Source organism: Propithecus coquereli, unplaced genomic scaffold, assembly GCF_000956105.1.
Source record: "Propithecus coquereli isolate 6110/MARCELLA unplaced genomic scaffold, Pcoq_1.0 Scaffold66, whole genome shotgun sequence".
Taxonomy (NCBI): domain Eukaryota; kingdom Metazoa; phylum Chordata; class Mammalia; order Primates; family Indriidae; genus Propithecus; species Propithecus coquereli.
Window position 1 is genome coordinate 7,457,229 of NW_012152618.1, and position 9,764 is coordinate 7,466,992.

A 9,764-nucleotide genomic window follows, 5' to 3' on the forward strand; every position below is an offset into this window, starting at 1 on the left:
GCCGAAACCGGGTGGTTCGCTCGGATTGTGGGTGGGTGGCAGACCCCATGATGGCGACGGAGAAGGGGCCGGGACGTGTCACGCCGCCCGGTTCTCCGACACTTCTGGATGCTCTGCTCCAGAACCTCTATGACTTTGGTGAGTGCGGGGCCTCCGGAGCCCACGTGGAGAGCGGACTTGGGGAGCGAGGGTCTCCCGTGTGGCCCAAACTGGGACGGCCTGTGCTTTCTGGCTAAAGTGTATTGTACGTCAAACACCCCTCACTTCGTCCCACCTGGTTCCAATAGTCTGTCCAGAACACATTTCTCCATCGCAAATCACCTTTACCTCCTTCCTTGTCGGGGCTCTGTTGAGTTATTCATGAATCAGACCTTCCAACTTGTCCCCAAGTGTGAGGACCAACCTAGTTGCTTGTCTGTAGCATCAAGGCTTTCAGAGTTAACTGGGGCGGTGCACACTGGACCCTGGACTCGAAATAGCCCACTTCACGTTTTCCTGTCCTCTGGGAAGCACCCTTCTCTCATGTGATTCCCAGACCTGCCTACCCCTAGTGTGTGTCATGTCGCCCTGGGACCTCATGGACAATTCACCAGCCTCGTCCTTATGTGTCCCTCTCCAAGGACTAAGAGAGTGTTTTCACGTGAGGCTTTTCTCAACCTTTTATTTCACAAGTGGGCCAAACTTTTGCCCTCATTCTTTTATCTTGATGGGGAAAGGGAAAATACGAGAGCTTATAGTTAAAGATTGCCAATCACTAGAGTATTGAGAGCTTATCATTACTACATTACTTTCATGTATTTACTCATTTATTTTGCACAACCATATGAAATAGACTCTGTCATCAACCGCATGATTGCAAATGTAGAAACAAGCACTAGAAGTTAAAGGAACTTGCTGAAGTTTACCTAGCTGGTAATTTACCAAGCCTGGGTTCCAATTCCCAGATGGTCAAGCCCCAGCCCTACACTTACATTAACATATACTTGGACAGAGCTTCTCTGCACCCTTGGAAATATTGGAGGACAGAGAAGACTCAGACTCTGACCTTGAGAAGTTTAAAATCTAGAGGAAAAAACTATTGTGCAAAATCCTAAATATAGTTTATGTCAACACAAGCTGGAAATCATTCTATCATAGGAGCTCTGAAGGCATGGAATGCGCCTACTCATTTTTATAGAGTGAAAGATTAATCAAATAAAAGCAAGCACAAATTGTCAGCTGATATTTAGAGAACTCTGTGGTATTTGTACTGCAGGTGAATAATGGGGCCTAGGAATCTGGTTGGAACTTTCAGGTGACTGGTGAGTTTGAACAGGTAAAACAAAGAGTAGATAAGGGGATTTAGTAGAAAATAAAGGCATTCGAATTGAGCTAATTGTCCTAGGTTCATCTTAACTGCTGACTGTGAAAGAAATAGGAAGACTATTACATATTTCTGTAGCCGTAGAAAGTGTTAAAAAGAAACACTGGCTTCAGCGACTGACATTTTTAGTATACTGCATGAACCAGTTGTGATTACCAGTCCTGAGGACTATTGCTGGGATGATACTTTGAGTAGGGACCAAGGCGAGGACTAAAGTAATTGTGCTCATAAGTGTCAAAGACATAGGTACCTAGCAAAAGATGACTGCATTTTGGATTATATAAATTATGCAAATACACCCTATTTAAAGAAAAACAAATAGTTTATTTCCTTGTGTGTGTTCTGGGTGCTTATATCTGTGGGATATGCACAAGTACATTCATATGATGTGATATTGGTGATAGCTAAAGCCAAAAATATTTATTTTCCTTTTTGTGTTTGAACAAATAGGAGAGACAGCAGATGAAACAGAACAGAAGAGAATCAGAAAGAAAAGGGAAAACAAGAAGACAGATGTGGGGGCATCAGTGGCCTTGGCAGCAGAGCCAGCTCCCTTACCTGGTTCTCTCACAACAGGCCAGAGGAAGAGTGCCTCCAGCTTCTTCAAGGAACTCAGAGAAGAGCTGCACTGTGCTCCTGCTGGCACCCCCATAGATCCCCCTTCAGGACCAGAAGTCCCTGCTGCTGCAGTACCTGCCTCTTCCCTAAAGAACAACAGGGAACGAATAGAAGTGGTAGAATTTCACAGCAGCAATAAAAAAAGAAAACTGAAGCCAGATCAAGAAGAGAGCATGAAGGTAATTAGTTGATTAGCTTATTCATATATGATGGAACCCCTGGTGTTGCAGTGTTAGGTGAGTATCTTTATATACTGTGTCAGGAGGGCCCAAAAGCACCCTTAGGCCTCAGGATTTGCTAAAAGGACTAACAGGACTCAGTCATGTAGGCATACAGACTGACCTTAGTTATTCAAGCTCTAGGCCTCCAGAGAAAAGCGGTGTTTACCATCAGTCACGTTGTTAGTATGAACTGTCTGGGCAAACTTGATACAGCAGTGGCTCAAGGTCTCAGGTATGCAAAAACACAGAGTATTCTGAATGCTCAGTTCTCAGGAGCCATCCATCGGCCCAGTCATGAAACTAGGACTTTCTTGGGAATGGGCAGGGTTTAATAAACCCAGGTCTGCTGAGTTAACCCTTTCAACAACTATTTCTGGCATTCCTGCTATGTGCCAGCCACTGTTCTAGGCACTGGGATATAGCAGTGAATAAAATGTACAGAAATTCTTGCTCTCAAGGAACTTACGTGCTGGTGGAAAAGCAATTTGATTTTATTGAGTAGCAGTCTCTTTCAGACTGAACTTATAAATTCGACCCAAAATTCAGTCCACAAGGGAGGTGTGGTTGCTCCTTTGAATTGGGTTCCCCTCCCCACAAGGATGTCTTAAAGGCTTTGTCAAATTCATTGCTAAAATCCGGATATCCCATTTCTGTAGCATCCCCCATGTTCCATAAACCTTTGTATATCAGAAAAGGAAATGAGGATTATATGAATTAGTTTCTGAGACTGCTATAACATATTAGCACAAACTTGGCCACGTAAAATTACAGAAATTTATTCTCTTACAGTTCTGGAGGCCCAAAGTCCAAAATCAAGGTGTTGAGAGGGCCGTGCTCCCTCTGAGGGCTTTAGGGGAGAATCCTTCCTTGTCTCTGCCCAGAGTTGGCTCTAGGCATTCCTTGGCTTGTGATTGTGGCTGTGTAATTATAATCTCTGCCTCTCTCTTAACATGACTTTCTTTTCTTTTTCTTTTTTTTTTCTGGAGACAGAATCTCACTCTGTTGCCTGGGCTAGAGTGCTGGGCTAGCTCACAGCAACCTCAAACTCCTGGGCTCAAGCGATCCTCCTGCCTCAGCCTCCCGAGTAGCTGGGACTACAGGCATGCGCCACCATGCCCAGCTAATTTTTTCTATATATTTTTAGTTGTCCAGCTAACTTCTTTCTATTTTTTTAGTGGAGACGGGGTTCTTTTTTTTTTTAATTGAATATTAAATACCTTTATTTAAAGGTTCCGGAAAATGAGTTATTTTTAACTGACATATAGGCTAATCTGAAGATTTCAGTTGCTAGACATGCAGATTGGTTAATAGAAATGAACTTGTTCTAGCATGTGTGGGCTCCACGCATTTTGCTAGACTGTTATGTTTTTATCCCATATGACAATTTTCCCTATCACCTCTAACACTTTCATGTTAAGTCCATTTTTATACCTCGTTATGGTACATACACCAAAAACACCTAATACACACTGGCAGATACTTCCTTTTGTGCCAAATTTTGAGAACCTTCTCTAGGTTCAATGCAGTTAAATACTATTTAGCTATCTGGGCCAGTTTCAAGGCACTTTTTCCCAATTTTTTTTTTTTTTGCTGTGGTAAAAGAAACATAACAACATTTGCCATCTTTCCATTTTTAAGTGTACTATGCAGTGGTATTGAATACAGTACTAGTGTTGTGCAACCGTCACCGCTATCCGTCTCCAGAACTTTTTCATCTTCCTCAACTGAAACTCTGAACCCATGGAACACTGCCTCCCCATTCTCTCCTCCCCCAGCCCCTGGCAACCACCATTCTACCTTTTTCTGTATGATTTTGCCTATTCTAGATACCTCATGTAGGTGGAATCATACAGCATTTGCCCTTTCAGGACTGGCTTATTTCACTTGGCATCATGTCCTCAGGGTTCATCTGTGTTGCAGCAGGTGTCAGGATCTCCTTCCTGCTAAGGCCGATGCTCCATCGTGCGTACACACCACATTTTATTTACTCCATTCAGCTGTCGACAGACATCTGGTTGCTTCCATGTTGTAGCTATTGTGAGCAGTGCTGCTCTGAACATAGGTGTACAACTATCTTTTTAAGACCCTACCTTCAGTTCCTTTGGATATATACTCAGAAGAGGAATTGTTGGATTGTATGATAAATCTATTTTCAATTTTCTAAAGAGCTGTTGTATTGTTTTCCACCTTGACTATACCATTTTACATTCCCACCAGTAGAGCACAAGGGTCCCAATTTCTCCATATTCTTGTGAACACTTGCTATTTTCTGTTTTTTTGGTAGTAGTCAATCTAATGGGCGTGAGATAGTCAATTGGAAGGCTTCTTAAAACCTATCTACTCTGTTGGTAATAGATATCATAATGTTATCATAACAGATGATCTTAATAAGAATTTTTTTCTCTGCAGACTGAAACTAGTGTTTTTAAGAAAGATGTGGATATACAAGAATTTAACCTAGAAAAGGTATGTACTTTGAGATTGTTAGATTATTTAAATTAACTTTATTTATATACTTATTGAATTTATCATAAATTTATTAAATTTATCCTAAATTAACAGCTTTGTTTATAATAACAAAAAATGAATATTTTACATATTTAATTGGTGGAGAAATGCTTAAACAAATCACACTACATTCTCCTGATTGAATATTACATACTCATTTAATACATGATGATTTCATGACTACAATACCGGTGATTGGTATGTAAGAAAAGGGAGGGTATGTATATTCTGTGTCTGTAATAAGGTTTTAAAAATGCATAAGAAAAAAGCCAGGAGGGCGTAATTCAACAGCTGAAATTGGGTCTCAGGGACTTTTCTCTTCCTTCTAAAAACATAGACCTGTGTTTGAAGCTGCTATGATAAATGGCTTCTAAGTGTGAGTAGGTGTGTTTGGAGAGGTAGTTTTCAGTTGAAATGATTGCCTTTGTGGGTAATGGCTTGTTTTAGAGAGCATCCTAAAGTACTGCAGAACTCTGCATCGGTCCTAGCTCTGTTACTCATTTGCGTGGAGGTAATTTTTTGTTCCAGCTGTCCAACTTAAATGTGGGAGAAGAATGTGGTGAGATATGGTAACATCACGGTAGGTAGGAGAGCCTCCACAGAGCTCCTTCATCCACACTGTAGCAGAACTGTCATGATGCATTATTCCTGGGGTGACGTTTTTTTCTGTGGCATTGTTGGAATGCCCTTGGGTCTGATTCTGTTTTGTGTCCACAGGCTCGCCTGGAAGTACACCGGTTTGGGATCACGGGTTACGGAAAAGGAAAGGAAAGAGTCCTGGAACAGGAACGCGCCATTATGCTGGGAGCTAAGGTGAGGGGCTGCTGCCTTCTATCCCCAGACAGGTTGCGGAAAAGGGGAGAGCCAAGGGCAAGTCAGGGCAAGGGGCACTGAGACATTTTTGTAGAATAAAAATTGGTGGTGCATGTTTCTTTCATTTCAGCCTCCCAAAAACAGTTATGTGAATTACAAGGTTTTACAGGAGCAAATCAAAGAAAAAAAGGCAGCAAAGGAAGAAGAAAAGAGAATGGTGGGTGTAACCATCTGTTCTTTATTTAACTAGAACGGAAAGATGAGTGCAGTTTGCCAGGGGAATGCAGGAGGCCACTGCTTGGAAAGCAGTCAAGACGCCAGAGTTGAAGAATCACGTAGTCTCCACTTCTTTGAGTTGTCCACATTTCATAATACCAGTCAAGTAATCTGGCATATTTACATGCAAGGTTTGCTTTGAACTAGCAAATTCCTTGTCTCAGTCCTTTTGTGTCGCTGTAAAGGAATAGCTGAGGCTGGGTAATTTATAAGGAAAAGAGGCTTATTTGGCTCACAGCTCTGCAGGCTGCAGCACAAGAAGCATGGCAGCAGCATCTGCTCGGCTTCTGGTGAAAGCCTCAAGCTGCTTCCACTCATGGCAGAAGGTGGAGGGAAGCCCGTGTGTGTAGAGGTCACATGGTGAGAGGAGGAAGCAGGAGCGAGGGACTAGGGGAGGGCACCAGGCTGTTTTTTAGTTCCTGACTCTCGAGGGAACTTCCAGGGATCTAACAGAGTGGGAACTCAGTCATTACAGTGAGGAGGCACCAGGACCTTCCTGAGCGATCTGCCCCCATGACCCAGACACCTCCCACCAGGCCCCACTCCAACACTCGGGTCCCATTTCAACATAAGGTTTGGAGGGTCAGATGTCCAAACCACAGCACCCTTGTACTGATAATGTAGGCTCCCTTGACCTTTTTCCTATACTTAATTTTTTTCATTTTACATTGTATAGAAACATAAGGGCCTATGAAGAACCACAGGGTAATAGGTGTTACGCTTCCTACCTTTCACCCAAAAGAAAATAGCCTTTTACATTCTTGAAAGGGTTTTAGGGTGCAACTTTGAGACTGTGATATTTAATATGCCCACTTGAAAAAATACTAAAAATCAATGGTATCTCAGTGGCTTTTGGTCACAAACCTCCTGCCTTTCTTTGAATCTTCATTGTCCATTACTGATACGTGTATTATCTTAAATTCTGAAATCAGGCCCAGGAAACAGATATTTTCAAGAAAAAGAAGAGGAAAGGGCAGGAAGAGAGGTGAGTGATACATCAGGCACGAGGGTTGCATGGTCTGGATAAGTCTATTGCTTGGTTCTGAAAATGGCACCTTGAATACATGTGCTGTTCCTAGCCTGTTAGACTGCTTCACTGCCTGTCATTGACCCTAATGAGACCCTGTAGGGGAAGATAGGATTTAGTGAATTGCCCGAGATCGAATAATTGCCTCAGAACTGAATTAGGAACCTTCTCCAATCTCCCATTTTCAAAGACAGACAACTCTTGTGACTACTGGAAAAGTTGCAATTGACATTTCCAACAGAAGACTTCTGTTCCCTCCTAAGAGTGTTTGCTGACACGATAGCATAGTCTGGGTCAACGCTGCCTGTTCTTTGACATACCACATAATGTAGAGTACCATAATTTTGAATAATGGAACATTGATTTTGTTGCTTTATGCTTGTTTTCTTAGCTTTCATTCAAGTGCCTTTCTCTCTCTTCGAATTACTGTTTCAAAATTGACTATCGTGACCTTTGTTCTTGGACTCCTAGTGTGCTTACGCATGCCATGAAGCAATCAGATGCTATCTGTTGAGGGCCCCAGGCATGCAGGTACCCTAGCTGTCAGCATACAGCCATGGTCACACGGAAGATGTCTCTGCCCAGAGAGAGTAGTGGGGAAGCACCCCAAACATACAAAGAAGTAAGGTGATGTCGGGTTTGTCAAGGACTGTGACAAGGTTGAAATAGAGTGTTGTGAAAAAAAGTCCTGAGGGGCAAGCTGGGAAGTCACTCTACAGAGGTGACATCTGAGTTGAGAACTGAGAAAGGAGGAGAGGACAGCCTTCAAAGACCTGGCAGCACAGCACTCCACACAGAGGGCACCAGTGCAGAGGTCCTGAGGCCAGAGGGCAGTTGGCACGTTGGAGGGACTGCAGGAGGCCCGGAGCACTGTGGTGGGGTCAGGGCTTTGCGTGGGTTGGGAGCTGGAGTATGCAGGCCAGGCCGCATCGGCCTGGCTGGTGGTGCTGCTGTCATGCGTATTTGTAAGCCTAACTATTCATGGCACCTTTCTCTGACTGTACCTCTAGGAAATCCAAAAAGAAGAAGTCAGCTCCCAGTATTTTGTCAAGTAGACGGGTCGGACAGGTTGGAAAATTCAAAAATGGGACATTGATTCTGAGCTCAGTTGATATCAAGAAAATAAATTCTTCCAGAGTGGTTAAGTGAAGTACTTTATCAGGTAACAAGAGGAATGAGAGCAACTGAGTCAACTATCCTGAAACTGGACCCCTGCAAGACTTCTAGATGATTCTTATTTCATGTTTCACAGACTGCTTTTTCATTTGGGGGAGAAAAGTCAATCAAATAACATTATGAGTCGCTGAAGTATCTATCCTACGGTGCTCAACACGTTGGGCCAAGTGTAGCGTGAATATGAAGCGAACTTACTAAAAAGCATCTTTAATATTTTCCAGCAAGCGTCATTTCAGTTTTGTGCTCGCTGGTATTTGGTGCATTTGGTCGTAATAACAATTTTTCATAATTTTATTCTTTTGTAAATGCTAGTAATTTACATTAAATTGCCTTTTAATATTTTTAATGGTTTAGTGTCAGGAGACCATGAAAGAACCAAGAATCTGGTAATTTATCATTTGTTTTGTGGAAAAGTAGTTTTGATTTTCGGCCAACCGTGTGTATAAAATCTACTTAATAAGAAGTTACATAAATAAAATACAACTTTTGTAGTATATATGACTGTGACTTAAATAACACAACAGGGGGGTTTAACTGGGATCTTCTTACCTATGTTCAAGCAAGGTTGTCTCCCTCAGAGTCATGTATTTGTAATGTTATTGCCCTTGCTGAAAGTGATGGCAATTTCTCAAATGTGGAACATTAAAAAAAAAGTCTTCAATGATGGTAACAATTTTGGCTTTTTTTTTTAATTGCCAAAAAATTCAGATCCAAGCCTAGTAAATAATAAAGTTTTGGTAAAAAGAAAATCAGTGACTTTGTTCTGTGACTTTAAGATGACTTTGGCATTGGCAAATGAGGAACTCATAAGATGTTTGGAATAGTGCCAGCAAAGTTGGAACGAGTGTTTTGTTTTCCAGTTTTATTTTGAAAGGCAGAATTCATTAGGATATATATTTTGGCACCAAGAGTAATTTTTTAAAAAGGTGTGGAAGATCTCAAACATGACAGAAAGCATGAGGGGAAATCTCAGGCTAGATATGACCGACTAGAGTAGAACTGCTGTAGTTTGACCTGTCTTCGCAGAGCCTGGAGACAGGGCGGCCCCACCTCCCGGCAGCCATCCTGGCTCAGACAGCTGAGCACCGGCCAGAGGCCGGACCTTAGTCCCAGGCTAGTCCATTTTGGAAAAGCATGCACATCCCAAGAGTAAGTCACTAAGCTTGTTTCTGTTTTCAGTTTTTAATTTACTGCATAAATATTTAAAGAGCAGTTTTCTGACCACTGAGTGCTCTGGAAACACCTAGAAGGTATAGGGACTAAAAACAAAAACAACAAAAAACCTTGTAGTTTAAGGAGTGAAGATCAAGCTTAAGGCTGTGCTGTTTATTTACTGTTGATAAGGTTTCCTCTAGCAAGGTTAGCAGCAGAGAGAAGCGACAACAAAAGACAGTCCAAAGGAAGACTGGTCACAACCAAGACTCTGGCAACGGCCACCAAGGCAAGGGATGTGGCGCCAGTGCCCGGAGCAAACGTGCCTGCGCTGTGGCTTCCAATGCTGCTGTTTCCCCCTGGCAGAGGTTGCTTCCCAGCTGTACACACAGTACACACCTCCACGCAGCTCAGGACACACAACTCTATGGAGCACATTATGTTAGCACGGGGGCGGGCCCAGACCAGGACGCCTCCAGACTCTTGACCTTAGGATAAGCCCAACTGGCCAAAAAAGGGTTTCAGAGCCCGATTCTTACAATGACAAAGCAATTAGAAAGTAGAAAAGCATTGTTAGGATAACTGGAAGCTCTTACCTCATTTGGACCAA

The 9,764-nt window shown here is 42.6% G+C and overlaps 1 protein-coding gene across 1 annotated transcript; it reads left to right on the top strand.

Moving 5' to 3' along the window:
* Positions 1 to 7: 7 nt before the first annotated feature.
* On the top strand, positions 8 to 8,564 carry LOC105823172 (chromosome unknown open reading frame, human C1orf131). Its single transcript, XM_012660292.1, has 7 exons — positions 8 to 138; positions 1,814 to 2,160; positions 4,612 to 4,668; positions 5,428 to 5,523; positions 5,654 to 5,740; positions 6,732 to 6,784; positions 7,837 to 8,564. Exons 1-7 carry the CDS (start codon positions 48 to 50, stop codon positions 7,973 to 7,975), a joined length of 870 nt encoding a protein of 289 aa, XP_012515746.1. The 5' UTR covers positions 8 to 47; the 3' UTR covers positions 7,976 to 8,564.
* Positions 8,565 to 9,764: the final 1,200 nt, after the last annotated feature.